The sequence below is a fragment of the Phalangium opilio genome, unplaced genomic scaffold, assembly GCF_054372755.1.
Source record: "Phalangium opilio isolate 3A_F unplaced genomic scaffold, DU_Popi_V2 ptg000073l_1, whole genome shotgun sequence".
Taxonomy (NCBI): domain Eukaryota; kingdom Metazoa; phylum Arthropoda; class Arachnida; order Opiliones; family Phalangiidae; genus Phalangium; species Phalangium opilio.
Window position 1 is genome coordinate 2,534,280 of NW_028324183.1, and position 14,441 is coordinate 2,548,720.

At 38.9% G+C, this 14,441-nt stretch overlaps 4 protein-coding genes across 5 annotated transcripts; 2 read left to right on the top strand and 2 right to left on the bottom strand.

Moving 5' to 3' along the window:
• Positions 1–4,207: 4,207 nt before the first annotated feature.
• On the top strand, positions 4,208–5,827 carry LOC149659310 (uncharacterized). Its single transcript, XM_089844007.1, has 2 exons — positions 4,208–4,981; positions 5,270–5,827. Exons 1-2 carry the CDS (start codon positions 4,944–4,946, stop codon positions 5,778–5,780), a joined length of 549 nt encoding a protein of 182 aa, XP_089700133.1. The 5' UTR covers positions 4,208–4,943; the 3' UTR covers positions 5,781–5,827.
• A 53-nt stretch (positions 5,828–5,880) lies between these two features.
• On the bottom strand, positions 5,881–6,747 carry LOC149659311 (deoxyuridine 5'-triphosphate nucleotidohydrolase-like). The gene is made up of 5 exons (XM_089844008.1): positions 6,595–6,747; positions 6,448–6,539; positions 6,342–6,386; positions 6,129–6,274; positions 5,881–6,070 (listed from the first exon to the last, which is right to left on the bottom strand). Exons 1-5 carry the CDS (start codon positions 6,702–6,704, stop codon positions 6,011–6,013), a joined length of 453 nt encoding a protein of 150 aa, XP_089700134.1. The 5' UTR covers positions 6,705–6,747; the 3' UTR covers positions 5,881–6,010.
• Positions 6,748–7,258: 511 nt separating this feature from the next.
• On the top strand, positions 7,259–8,455 carry LOC149659312 (uncharacterized). Of its 2 annotated transcripts, XM_089844006.1 has the most exons (3): positions 7,259–7,564; positions 7,655–8,192; positions 8,280–8,455. In XM_089844006.1, the coding sequence occupies exons 1-3, from the start codon at positions 7,259–7,261 to the stop codon at positions 8,453–8,455; spliced, it is 1,020 nt and encodes a 339-aa protein (XP_089700132.1). The 2 variants fall into 2 exon arrangements, with proteins under 2 accessions (XP_089700132.1, XP_089700131.1); XM_089844005.1 differs by having other exon boundaries at positions 7,655–8,455.
• A 1,303-nt stretch (positions 8,456–9,758) lies between these two features.
• On the bottom strand, positions 9,759–14,239 carry LOC149659313 (uncharacterized). The gene is made up of 6 exons (XM_089844009.1): positions 12,792–14,239; positions 12,344–12,713; positions 11,460–12,278; positions 10,879–11,387; positions 10,528–10,816; positions 9,759–10,464 (listed from the first exon to the last, which is right to left on the bottom strand). The coding sequence occupies exons 1-6, from the start codon at positions 14,091–14,093 to the stop codon at positions 9,977–9,979; spliced, it is 3,777 nt and encodes a 1,258-aa protein (XP_089700135.1). The 5' UTR covers positions 14,094–14,239; the 3' UTR covers positions 9,759–9,976.
• Positions 14,240–14,441: the final 202 nt, after the last annotated feature.

Below are 14,441 nucleotides of genomic sequence, written 5' to 3' on the forward strand. Positions count from 1 at the left end.
AATTTACTTTACTAGAGTAGGCATACTTCTACTCATTTAATACACTTCTGCCAGGTGAAAGTTCAATAACGATGTTAGAGGGAAACTATTGAAATTGTCTCATATTTCTAAACAAGTTGATAAGGCTGAATTTGTTTTAGTCTACATTTTCGAATATTTTCTTGTTTTAGGGGCCAATGTTTGGGGGCCCATATCTTCGTTGCAAATTCTTGTACACCCCATGTTCTTTGACACTTTCCACTCAGTTTGACCCAAAGAACACGCCCCTTGATTTATGGCAGACTTATCAGAAACACCCTGTATAGAAAATAATAAAATCGAAATAAATAGTCTGAGAGAAACCACGAAAACAACACGCGGTAACTAAAAAAACTTTATACTAAATTCCCCAACCAAATCTGACGTGGTCCTTCAGTGGACCATTTGGCCCTCGGGAATTTCCTGCGCTATCTTGGGACAAGAAAAATCATCCAACACTATAGTCTGGGGAACGCAAACCTAATCAAATCGGGTACCGACGCTGTTAACTATTCATTATCGAATCTGGCAAAAGATACCGAACTTCAGGAAATGCAAGATCATCTTCATGATCTCAGCAGAACCCCCATTTGCATAAATTTATTAGAGTCTGATCGCTACACAAAGGCCTTCGAAATCGTAATCCCTAGAATTCATGAAATTAAATTAAGAAGTAAAACAAACTGGCCCACAGCCCCTGTAACAAAATCGACGTTGGACCGACGTAGTCGGTTCGAGGTCCAACCAACACTGACGTAAAAGCGTCGGTAAACTTTCATTTCGACCGTCGAAATGTCCTATCCGTTTAAGAGTCGGCCCGACTTCCGGTCATAGAAATTTTGCCAGCACTTTAACCGACTCTAAAAAGTAAGCGTGTCCAGCTCTTACCTTATCAAACAAGAAGTCGGCTTTGTTATCTAGTTATGGTCGGATTATTAATCTAATTGCGGTCGGATTTATGCCTTGTTTGTGGTCGGATTTATGGCTTGTTTGTAGTTGGCTTTATGGCTTGTTTCTGGTCGGCTTTATGGCTTGTTTGTGGTCGGCTATATGGCTTGTTTATGGTCGGCTTTACGACTTTATTATTGTCGCCTTTGCGACTTGATTATGGTAGGCTTTACGACTTGTTTATGGTAGGCTTTACGACTTGTTTATGGTCGGCTTTATGGATTGTTTATGGTTGGAAAACGGATTGTTTATGGTCGGCTTTATGGATTGTTTATGGTCGGCTTTGTGGATTGTTTATGGTCGGCTTTGTGGATTGTTTATGGTCGGTTTTGTGGATTGTTTATGGTCGGTTTTATGGATTGTTTATGGTCGGTTTTATGGATTGTTTATGGTCGGCTTTATGGATTGTTTATGGTCGGCTTTTGGCTTGTTTATGGTCGGATTTAAAGCTTATTTATGGTCGGCTATAAGGGTTGAAGTTACTGTCTTATAAACACCACTTTCATCTGGTCTTTTGTCCATACCACATGGACACCAGTGTGAAATTACTGGCTTCTACTCCTTCATCATCGTTAAGGTTACGATGTACGCGGCGATCGGCTAGGGTTACAAAAAACTTCCAGCCTCCCAATGGTGCAGTTTCCACCAAAGGTTCACGCAATTGTGCTGTTCTTATCCATTACTAAGATTCGAAACCATATGTACCGATTTGAGTAAGACAACAATAGGCGTATGCTTCATTTCAAACGTCAATATTAGTCTAGTTTCTCAAGAATGTTCAATAGTTATTTTTTAAACGATGTAACGCGCAATAAGGTTAATAGTTATCGAAGAAAATATATAATATTAATTATATATATTTTAATGTTTAAGATAATCTTAAACCGTTGATACACTAGTGCACTTTGATAAAAACGCATTTTAGTTGGTAAGGAGTCAAACAGCCAACATAATCCTTCATTACATTAACCGACTTAAAATGTAACTATCAGACTACTCCATTCTATTGTTCTCAAGGCCGACTGCAAAGCGGAGTTAGCAACTGAAGTTGAATAAGAGTCGGATTTCCGTTGTAAGTGCCAACTAGACCATAAACCGACGAATCTACCTCGAACCGACTCAAACGCGGAAGCTTCATTATAACGAAATTTGAAATATTTAGTATTGATTGAATTATTCCCTTGTTTTTGGTGTTATGCTCCCTAGTTTTTATTATAATATATTATAATAGTTTTTTATATAATATAAGAATATTGATTAACTATGATTAAATACAGAAAAAACGACAGAATGAAAGCCCCGAATTTCCGGGTGAAAAAAGGGTAAACTGTGGTGAAAATAACCCAGACGCAGATGAACCTTGTACAACACATGAAGAAATAGTATGTTTCGCAATGCACCTTATTCCCTATCGTCGGAAGTTAGGCTTATGTCAGGATTCATGGAGGGGAGTAACGGGAAAAAAATCATCAGTCGTCTGCTACAAAAGTAATGAATGGAGTTTTAAACATTATAACAGACGACTGATAACTTTTTCCCTTTACTGCACCTCCATGAATACCGAGATAAGCCTAACTTCCGGCGATTCAAAAAGATTACTTTTTGGATTAATCTTAAAACTGAAAACAGATAAATAATGACGAAATTCTAAAGGAACCAGAGTTAATTGCCTGGTAAGTATCTTATTAACGGGAGAGATAATTATAGCCATGGATAAAAGCAAGGATAGTCGACTCTATAACATCGCTAAGGTAACTGATTTTAGAGGGTCGATGATAGCTCCCCCTGGCAACCGTACGGAAAAAAGCGTCTGCTAAATTATAGTAGTATGCTACGTTGTTCAAGTCCAAGGCTTAGTTATTGAAAAGAAGAGCATAAACCCTGGGCGCTGCCATCATGTTTTTTTCCGTATGAGAAGAACCAGAGGCCGCTAGTGTTAGTATTTTGGTGCCAAAATGGCAGTGTCCCGGCGCTTACACGAAAACGGTCTAGTCGACTCTCCTTGTTTCCTCCATTATATAGCCATTTCAGTTGAGAGGTCAGGGCCTAGGCGAAACGTCACAGCCTACCTTAGCCAGTGGGTGGTCATATATTGAATTTTGAATAATTTTAGGGTAGCGGATAATCTTAAAGAAGGCATCGGAAATAGTTCTAGAACCACGTTTGCTTTAACATACACTCTTCCGGATTTGCCAGATATTTTCATTTCTGAGGAAAAATACAAGGACCTTAGTTCTCGCGAAAAAATAACTGTGAACAAAGAACTTCTGAAGATTTTGTTCAGCGATTTAATCAAGAGATATGGGTAGTAGTATATAAATGAGAGAACGGGATGGGTATGAATTTCCCAAGCAAATAACATGGGGTATGATACCCTATGGGAAAATTAACATTGGGTATGAAAATTCGACGGTCTCCAAATTTTTCGAAGCGGCTCTTTTGTGCACCTTGGACGGCACGGAGAGTACGTAAGTTTCACGGTAAAATGAGAACAAAGCGGAACGGGTTAGTAATAACATTGAGGGAAAATTAACATTGGGTATGAAAATTCGTCGGCCTCGAATGTTTCCGAAGCGGCTTTTTTGTGCACCTTGGACGGCACGGAGAGTACGTAAGTTTCACGGTAAAATGAGAACAGAGCGGGACGGGTTAATAATAACGTTAGGTGTATAATCTCGTCTCGATTTGTCTGTATCGTCTCTCTTGGAAGGCAAGGAGAGAGCGAGCTCTAGTTTCGTTACGATGAGAGAACTCGAGGTTTGGAATTTCATAAATTGTTTATGCGTGCATTTCACCCATACGAGACAGTTGTCTGCGGCGGTGGTGTTTTTTAATTGGATAAATCGGAGAGTAGGTGTAGAATGGGCCTACTGTCGATCCCACCATGGTGATGATTCTGGGTGTGACCATATTGTTTTTTAGTACTGCTCAAAGGGGGAGGATAGATAGGAAATTTTCGAAACTTTTCGGGGTTAGTAATATGTCCGGCTCATCTTGTTTGATTCCGAAGCTCCTCGAAAGCCAGGGAAAGACGATAAGATAAGACAAATCCTATACGCAGTTTGCACGAATTCGAATCGCGCGGTGGAATTTAATATGGTCTTGTTCGTCTTGTTTGGAAGAGATTAGAGTCTCGTCGAACTGATAAACGCGTAGATATTATTATTTTACTCCGAGCGAATTTTGACTTTTGTTATTCGTAGATAAGGGAGAAAGTCTAGATTACGAGAAATTTCTAGAAGTTCCATACTACGCGATTAATTTTAAACCATATGGTAGAAAAAACTCTTTAGAAATATTTAATTTTTGGAAGTTTTAATTACCACGGAATATCGCGTCAGCCACGGAATAAGTGACATTCAACGGTTTGCGGAATCTATTTTCGAGAGTTCAACAACATTTCATCAAAAAAGGTTATACGCGAATTTGTTTTTCGGAAGAGGACGTTATTCAATTTTTGTTTATACTCAATTTGACTGAAACAATGAACCTATTTGGTGTTAGTGTACTTACGGAATAAAATCGATGTTTCGAGATTGAAATAAGTTGAATGGAGTTTATTAATCCAGTGTATTCTTCGAATAATTAGACGCGTAATATATTGATTGAGAAATATGGTTTTCTCTTTTATTTATTTTCGAGTGCTTCGTTTTATGACGAATCAAGAGGGTGACACATGGAAATTTTCCGGAAAATCGGTCTTGTGAAATATTTTGTCTATAAGAGTGGTTTATGATTTCGCTTCACTTGTACCATCTGACAAATTGTATGTCGTATTGGTGCTTTTGTTTTCCTGGAATTGATCTGAGAGTGGATAAGGCTTTTTCTATGTTCGGTACATCTTGTTTCAGTCAAGAATAGATAAGACGCTTTCGTTGGAATGTCCTAGAATTTCTCCAGTATAAAAACAACGTTCTGTATTTTAAATTCCATATTTGTACATCATCTTGCATCTATGTTGAACCGTTTTCCGCTTAATGATGGCTAATGCAGATTCACAAAGTTGCACTCTTAAGTACGTTAAACTTTCTTCCAAGGAAAAATGTTTCATTAATGTAGGGTAAAAATTTTATGGAAAACCTTTTCTCCATAATTTCGGAAATCATAAGGTCATTAATAATTGTATTATTGGAAAATTTACTAACGATATCGTACACATTTATTCCTTGACATCTATTTATCTACTATCATTATCATACATATTTATTCCTCGACATCTATTTAAAGTAAAACAAGTATCTCTTTGTTGATCTTAAAGCTAATACCTCAGATAACCATCGATTAAGAACAGGTATTCTCCCAGGTCATCAAGCTGTGATATTCCTCGTGAAATGAGTGCAATCCTTGAGGTTAACTTCTTCAGGATCGACGAAGAATGGATCGTTAAAGAACTTTCCATGTACTTGCGGGAAACAGGTGCATACGACGTATGGATCTTCAAGTCGCCGCGATCATTCTCGGAGTTATCCACCCGGGATAAGAGACAGTGTCGATGGCTCGCACACAACATTTGCGATTTGACCTTTGAGGAGGGCGATTACCCTTATGAGACACTCCAGGAAGTAGGAGACTACATACGAGCGAGGGCATCAACCTTCGTTACGAAAGGTTCGGAAAAGGCGGAGGTCCTATCGGAGATTTTGAAGGTTGAAGTGATCAACGCCGAGGAGTACGGATGCCCAAAACTCTCCACCATAAAGGGTTGCGAAACCCCGAGGGCGTGTACCTTCCATCGGGTAGACGACAATTGCACCCTGGTGAAGGCTACCACGTTGGCAGCGTGGCTAAGCCAAAAAGAGTACGCGACCAGTTAAATGCTTAAACCATTTTAAATAAAAGAATACGTTTTCAATCAATAAAAGTCGACTTTATTCGGAAAACTCCTACAATATTTATCATATCACTGTGTGGCGGAATTGTGGAAGACCAAAAACCCGTGTTGAGAACTTCATAGAAATAGTATGTGTGGGGGTCCTATATCAAAAGTGGCGGGCTTAAGCTAAAAAAAAACATTTCCCTAATATGTAGATACAATATTTTAGTTTCAACAGGTTAGTCCGGAAGAGCCGAACCCCTTTTCGCCTCTATCGGTGTGTTGGAGAGTCTTAAAATGAAAATGAAGTTATTATTTCGACACCATTTAATGAGATGTATTTCCTTACTTTACACTCTTCCAGATCTGGGTATGCGATTTTCTCACTGATAAGTTGAGCGATTCTCATACCTTTATTAACTTTAAATTCGCTTTGACTAAAATTGAAAACTATAATGCCCACATTTCCACGGTAATCTTGATCAATTACACCCCCTACAACGAATTTAAGGAGCAAAATTGTAACCTAACAGTCCGTGGGTTTAAAGTATATTTTTCGTACCCCCAATATGTAAGAAATTGTTCAACGCCAGTCCCGATCTTGGTGCTGTAAACCATAGTAAATTATGAAATAGACGTAAATTTTTAAAATGAAACGTTCTACCTACCTATTCTCCCGTAACAACCGTCTGGAACCGCGATTCGTAAATCCGTTTTGACTAAAGTACGAGACATTGAAGATACAGTATAATCGTACGCACTGTAACAAGGTTGATTTTGAAAAAAGATAATTTTATATTTATTTATTTAATTACCTGTACAAGTCATATCCTGCCGCTTTATCCGATGTTTTGGTAGGGGTAAACGCGTTTGATGATATTATCACGTATTTCAGCTTACAGTTTTGCGGAGACGAAGTAGCCATGTTAGCTGTAGAACTGAAACTTATTTCGTGCTTCGAGGTTAGAGTAAGAAGTTCACTGAAGCAATGAAAATTCTAGAATTCTGATTAAATATCGAACTAAAAATTATGGCACATCGCTAACCTCAGACCACCTCTTCAAAATCAAATTGAGCAAGCTCAAGTGATGGTATACGTGCGGTATTTTACTATATTGCTCAGCTTAACTGTTTCGAAACGAGCTCTATGGATGATTAAATTTATTGCACATCGCTCTTTAAAATTCAATTGAGCAAGTTCAAGTGATGGTATTTTACTATACAATTTATCGAAATGGGATCAATGGAATGAAATCAATAATGCACAGTCATACCAGAAAACAAATTTCCCAAAACATTTCACAATTTCTGACTAATATCTAGCAATTATCATACTACTCTTGAACTTTCCACACTCTTTAAGGGCATCTGTCTTAGGCCTATAAATACCTTCCATCTCGTTCCTTTTCCGCATTCGCTAGATTCTTTCTCCTCTTTTCGACGGTCCAGCTCTAGTTTTCGAGTTTCCGGATATTAACAATGTCTCAGTGGAAAAAGAGAAGGCTAAACTTTCTATCGGATGAAGATGACGACCTGACCATAATGGGTACGGTACCAGACGGTCCTACAACATCTACAGCAATGACTCCTTCAACAGCAGCGTCCGAACCAAAGAAAAGCTCGCTCTCAGCTAAAAATAAACCGGCTGGTTCGAAACAGGGGGCTTCTACCTCTGCTACCACTGAGGAGGAAAGTACACTTTCGAAGCCAATGGATACAAATATAACAAAAGAGGACCAAGAAATAGTGAATCCTCCTTCTACATTTTTTACCATTCTCACAAACGTAAGAACTAGTTGTCACTTACAAGCCATTCGAATGGAATGTCCACGCATTCTGTTCAAATGACCTGTAAGTGACAACTATGTCTTACAGACTCTTCCTTCAATGACCCATGCGGAACTCAATCGATTTGCCGGATTATTATCCCATCATCCTTTACCTTTAACACGTTCCCCAGCTCTCTCGAGTGATCGAGTATTAAAAATAGAGTGTTCGCAGTACTCTACACTCATCGCGTCATACGTGAAATCCATCGCGGCAACGGTTCCGAACTTATTCGGACTCACCGACGAAGGTCTCCAGTACCAAAAAAAGAGTTTCCAATACTGGGTAGATCTGTATCTCACGCGTCGACCCGAAGACATTGAGTTATTAATGACCTCTGTCTCAATTCTCACACGAAATATTCTAGTCTCTTGGCTAGAAACCTGTTTGCAAGATGACTCCCCACCAGCTGCCGAGGCTCAGGGTATGTCCTCTTCCTCGCAACCCTCAAAGATATTGCCAAGCACCGACGAAATGTGGACAAGTGGTCAAACGTCTGTTAACGCGTTACTACGACGCTATAAAGGGCAATCAAAAAAAAAATCGGGACTAATCGCTCCCTTCGTAAAGCTTCGTGATGACGAAGGTATTACCACATATGTGTCTGCGGAAAAGACTTCCGCGGATATCTACCACATAAAACAATATCAAACGTCGGAAATCGCATTTTTAGACAGTGGGGAATGGTGGAAGAAATGCCAGATGGAAATGCTACTACCAATAAACCCTTCAACCTCAACGGATCAAGCGGTTTGTTCAGCAATTGAAACCGTAGTGAAACACGCTGAAACCATCATTACGGCCCCCAACGTGGAATGTTCGTTTAGAGCAATCAAAAAATTTAACTGAATGGATTTCAAGGGAACAAGAAGGTCATTGAAGTGAGTAACTGCATAAAAATTAAAACTTTAAACGTTAATTAAACTCAAATTAAATAACAAATATCCTAAATAAAATATAATAAATGAAAAAAGGTAATTAAAATATAATAACAAATATCCTAAATAAAATATAATAAATGAAAAAATGTAATTAAAATATCTTAAATGAAAAAAAGTGAAATTAATATAATAAATAAATAAAAAATGTAATAAAAATATCTTAAATGAAAATGTAATAAAAAATATCTTAAATGAAAATGTAATAAAAAATATCTTAAATGAAAATGCAATAAAAATTTACGTATTTTTAAAAATTCACGTTCTACATTAATAAACATAATTATCCAACACCTTTAATTTGTGAAAACATATTAAAAAAAGTAATGTGCGATACGGAATAGGTGATGGTTTAAATAAATACCTGAATAAAAATCATTGTTTTTAATTGTCTATAAGAATGTTTGTTTGTTTTGCTACGGTTTACAGGTGTAACGTGTTCAATGCCTCTACTCTTCTTTCAATCTCGAAACTTCGATTTTATTCCTTCGGTACAGTAGCACCGAATAGGTTCCTTGTTTACCTGAATTTCCTCCGTTCATCAAGGAAAAAATCACCTGTAACACGTGAGCTTTTTAATCGAAAGACTCTTTTAAACAAAATTGAATAACGCCCTCTCCCGAAAACCAAAATTCACGCATTACCTTTTTTTCGTTCAAATGTCGTTGAACTCTTGAAAATACATCCCGCAAACCGTTGAATGTCACCTACTCCGCGGTTGACGCGATATTCCGTGATGATTATACTTCCAAACTTCAAATATTTCTAAAGAAAGAGTTTTTTTTTAACGTATGGTTTTAAATTAATCGCGTAGTTTGGAACTTCTAGAATTTTCTCGTAATCTTGACTCTCTCCCTTATCTCCGAATAACAAGAGTAAACGCGCATGCCCGCGTCATCTTTGCTACATTTCTTATCATTCCCGCCCTTCGTGCCGCTATCTACAATAAGGTGTTTGAGTCGACAAAAATTTCACCGCGCGATTCGAATTCGTGCAAATTAGGTATAGGATTTTTCTTACCTTATCGTCGAAAATTTTTCGGGGTACGCGAAGCAACTGCAAAACAACACCAGTAAAACGTGCGAGGGTTATTGCGTATATTTTACTTTAAATAGATGTCGAGGAATAAATGTGTACGATATCGTTAGTAAGTTTTCCAATAATACAAATATTAATGAATTTCCGAATTTATGGAGAAAAAGTTTTCAATAAAATTTTTACCTTAAAACATTTTATTGGTTTTCTTTTTAAATCAATTAATGAAACATTTTTCCAAATTCAATAGAATTACAACAAATATTAGATGCATTTGATTTAAATACTCAGAAGTAGTTACAATTAAGTATTTGCAAAAAATATTTACAAGTAATAAATAAATAAATAAACAAATAAATAATAAATAAATAATAAATAAATAAATAAAATAAAATAATTAAATTATCTCATCCTGCTCCCTTATATCAACGTGACCGTACGCAAGAGTCGAAATACCGTCGGGGAGAATGAAACGCTTGTCATCAGATGGATTCAAACACTGTTTTACTTGACGCACCGAAAAAACTTCGTGTTTGTGACTAGTAATGCGCTTCATTTCCGCCGACGTCCGAGCACGGTTTACGAGGCAAGCCTTGTAATCTTCGAGCTTCACGCTCTTTTTAATCGTTGTTTTGTCCACGCCCTTAGCGGTTTTTTTCTCAGCTCCGGTGGCACTGATCATTGAGTACATTTTGCTCCTTAAACCGCAAAACTCGGCTATTATCGCGCCATTCATTTCGTCTTTAAAATAGCCGAGTTTCTTTTTGTTGTTGGCGCTGTAAAGGGCGTGACTAGGAGGGTAATCGCTAAAATCATAGTGATTATCAGCGTGAAGCGCGAAATCCGCGTACAGGTCCGGGGTCTCAACGAGATATGTCAGGCTATCTGTAATGAGATAAATTAGTATTAAACTTTGTCGAATCTATTAATAGGAAAAAACACTTCTACCTGTATCCGTGAAAAGTAATTTTGCCTTATCCTTGTATTGCGCTTTGATAATGTCGTAATGAAATTTATACATCAAAAGCTTGGATAAATCTAGGACACAGAAGCCTGTATATATGGGACGATTCAGGATGAGATTCTTTTTGGTCATGTGAATCCCCACGAGATCGTTGTGGAAAATGGAAAATTTTTGGAAGGCGGGACTTGAACTTTTCTTAATGGCGCGCTTTTCGGTTTGGACGAGATGGAAATCAATACGATTGCGTAAGTTTTCCATCGTTTTACCAAAAACCTGCAACGAGATATTAGAGTTAGAAAAACGCGCTTACTAGTTATAAAAATTGAGGTTCTCACCGAATTGATTAAGAGTTTGAAAAACGATTTTTCAAACTCGTTAGCGGCCATTTGACGTTTTTGCGTGTTGAACATAATGTACGGTTTTAACCACGGCTCTTGACGAAAGGATAAAATCCTGTGTACATTACCGATTTTCAGTCCCTTTTGTACGTAATATTTCAAGTTTCGGTAATGTACGACGTACTTGATTTTGGGATTAAAGTCGGTGACGAGTTTTGGTAAACTGTCTTTTTCTTTAATCCCAAAATCAGACAGAAGTTCTTTAGTGTACGTCGAGAGCTCGCAGGATTTTATGGCCCTCCTTTCCGGAGCCATGGGGTAACAATTATGTTCAACGTGGAGATTTTCGGGATAGTCCAAGTCCACTTCCAAAATATATCCGATCTCGTGGTCGTCGGGGTGATTTAAAATAGTCGCCTCCGTGAATTCGAGAGAAGGCACCTCCCATCGAAAATGTCGGGTCGGTAGGGCGTCGCACATAACCGTACCGTACAAGTTATTGCAATCTAAAAACGGAAGAAAGTATATAGCATGAAAACACTAACGAAACTACATTTTTTTCTACAAATTTGACTTACCAAGGTACGTTATGTACGTGCTCGGTTTTGTCTGGTCATAGGACTCGGACATGTATTTGTTGTTAGCTGTCGCGAGCCTATGACTTATGACGGATACGCCCCCAGGAATCCCTTTCTCGATGAACAGGTGCATATCATTGTCCACGAACAGGTCCAATTTCGCGTTTGTCATTTTTAAAGCGCATTCCCAGGAAAATCCAGGCAAAGTGTAGGCGTGTGCGCTGTCTAGCTCGTAATACGCCATACAAATTGACCTGAATTCTTGAAACACGTCGGCCAGTAATAAGGCATCCGACGTGACGTACAAGTCGTGATAATCTCCGAGAGTACGAATGTTAAATTTCCTCCAAACGTTCTTCGCGTGTTCGTAGTCCAGCTCCGTTACGGACTCGTCGGTCAAGGAATTGTAAAACCCTTCTTTCGAAGGCAATTCCGTCTCGTCGAAGCGTTTGGGGTCGTCCATGTAATCGTAGGGGTAGACTTGTTTCCTGAGTAACAAGTCTACCTCTTCGGGCTGGTACACGGAGTTTAAACATTTGAATTTATCTCGACCGCTCTTGACGAGATTACCGACGAGAGTTTCCAAGGAAGTTGGCAAGAAACGGAAACTGTCCACGAAGCGCAAAGAACCCAGGCCGAAGGAAATGTACGTCTCGGAGTTCGAGGGAATGCACTTAATTTCCGGTCCTTTAATTAACCCTATTCTTTGCATAATAAGGTGCGCGTCGTAACGCGACAGGTTATGTATTACGACCGGAATATGTTGCGGTATTCGGCGCTTCAAATTGCATGAATTATGCGCCGCGCCGAGAAATTGACCTACAAAATATGCTAAGTAAATAACTCGGGTATTAAGCTTTAAACATTTACCAAAATATATTTACCTGTTACGTGATCATGATCTCGTACTCTCTTATCGTCGAATGTAAACGGTTCGCCGCAAAGGTAACACGTTCTTGTCGTTAAGAAACCAAGATTCTCCGAGAATGTTAATTGGAGGGGTTTCTCAACGCTCAACTTTTCTTTAATCACCGATTCCTCCGCCATCAACCGGTCTAAAAATTTATCGGTAGCATCCATTCCCCGATAAGTTACGGGTTTGGACGGCGTACACTCGGGACCAACTACAACGTGGCTAAATCCGCAAGACACGTGTAAAGCTAACGTTGTGGTAGAAGACAGCGAAGAATCGGGAAAGGCTGTGGTAACTTTGGGCAAAACCGCTTCGAAATCCGCGTAAATAATCCACGGAACCTAAAATATTATATATATTATTATATTGATTGGATTTAAATTATGTAGATAATAAATCCAGGAAAAAAAAAGCCTCACCTTTTGCTGCCAATTATATTTTTCAAATTTTAAAATTGGTTTATCGACAGGCATCGATACTTTTTGAGGTCCGTGGATGTTACATTCGACGAGGTGTTTCTCGTGGTTTCTTTGCGCATTGCACCCCGCAAACCGATGAAGGCAATAGCGACAATTGTACGAAGTGTGATGACTTTTGGAGAAACCAGTTAGGAGGCGACTTAAACTTTTGATTAAACAAAAATGTTTTGTAGGTCCTTCCGTGAGCAGGAGTAAATCCACTTGGCGAGATTCCTCCACTTTGTGGGCGCTGATGTACAACGGGAAAATTTCGTTCGCGGGAACTAAGTCTTCCTCGAAGCCGAATATATTCACCGAGACATTATTGGCTTCTTCGAATTTTTTTACTCTGCGCGAGTTCAACTCGAAGGGAAACGTTATTCCGCAAAGATCTAATTCATTTTCGAAACGCGCGTAATGCCTCGGTAAATTCGGATTATTTTCCCTCGGCACCGGATGTAAAGCGGCCAACACGCACCACAGAAAGCACTTGTCATCGGTCGTCTTTATGTTCACAAGTGCTTTTTTTCTCGCCAAGCACACCGGAAGCTCTATGAAGGTTCCCCCGACCAAAGGCGCGTACGCGATAATATTGATTTGAATAAATAAAATCCTATCTAAAATCCACCCGCTCCCCATATCTTCGAATTCGGTCATCGATTGATCAATTTTCCGAATGCTCGAAGATATTTGTCCCGAAATACTTTCGGGGCTTACGGTGGTATTGGTAACTGACCGGAAGTAAGGGAAGGTTTCCGCTTCCGAGTCATTTTCACCAAGGAGGCGGGTGAAGCGCGCGCGAATGGTCAGGTACCATTTTAAACCTTTTTTAAATTTTAATTTATTCGCGATAATTTGTTCGATGGATGTTTTATAATAATTTAAAAGTTTCACCGGGTCCGTTTCCACGTCAACGAGAGTCAACCGGTTAGCGGAAACAACGTCTCTCAAAGCCGCCACTTCCTCCCATTGATGACTTTGGTGATCGGGTGAAGCGACACGTTTTGGGGAAGATGATTCGCTGTCCGAGGAGGATAGACGTCGCTTCCTCGGTACACCTCGCGACGTTGAAGGCGCGGACAAAGCGTCCTCCGAATCACCGGGATGGTCATTTAGGACGTGTCGATTTAAATTAGTTTTCCGCGTATATGATTTCGCGCACACCCCGCAAACGAACGTATGTTTTTCGTGTACCGATTTTTTATGACGTTGTAAACTCCTCAAAGTAGTAAATGATAGAGAGCAGATATCACAGGTATACATTTTAATTTAAACACGCTAAAAAATAAACGCGAGTAAAAAGAGAACGTCTAGCACTTACAAGATGATGAACAAATATGGAATTTAAAATACAGAACGTGGTTTTTTATACTCGAGAAATTCTAGAACATTCCATCGAAAAGGCCTTATCTATTCTTGACTGAAACAAGATGTAACGTGCATAGAAACAGTCTTATCCACTCTCAGATCAATTCCGGGAAAACAAAAAGACCAATACGACATACACTTTGTCAGACGGTATAAGTGAAACGAAATCATAAACCAATCTTCCAAACGAAATATTTCACAAGACCGATTTCTGGGAAATTTCGTTGAGTCATCTGCCTTACT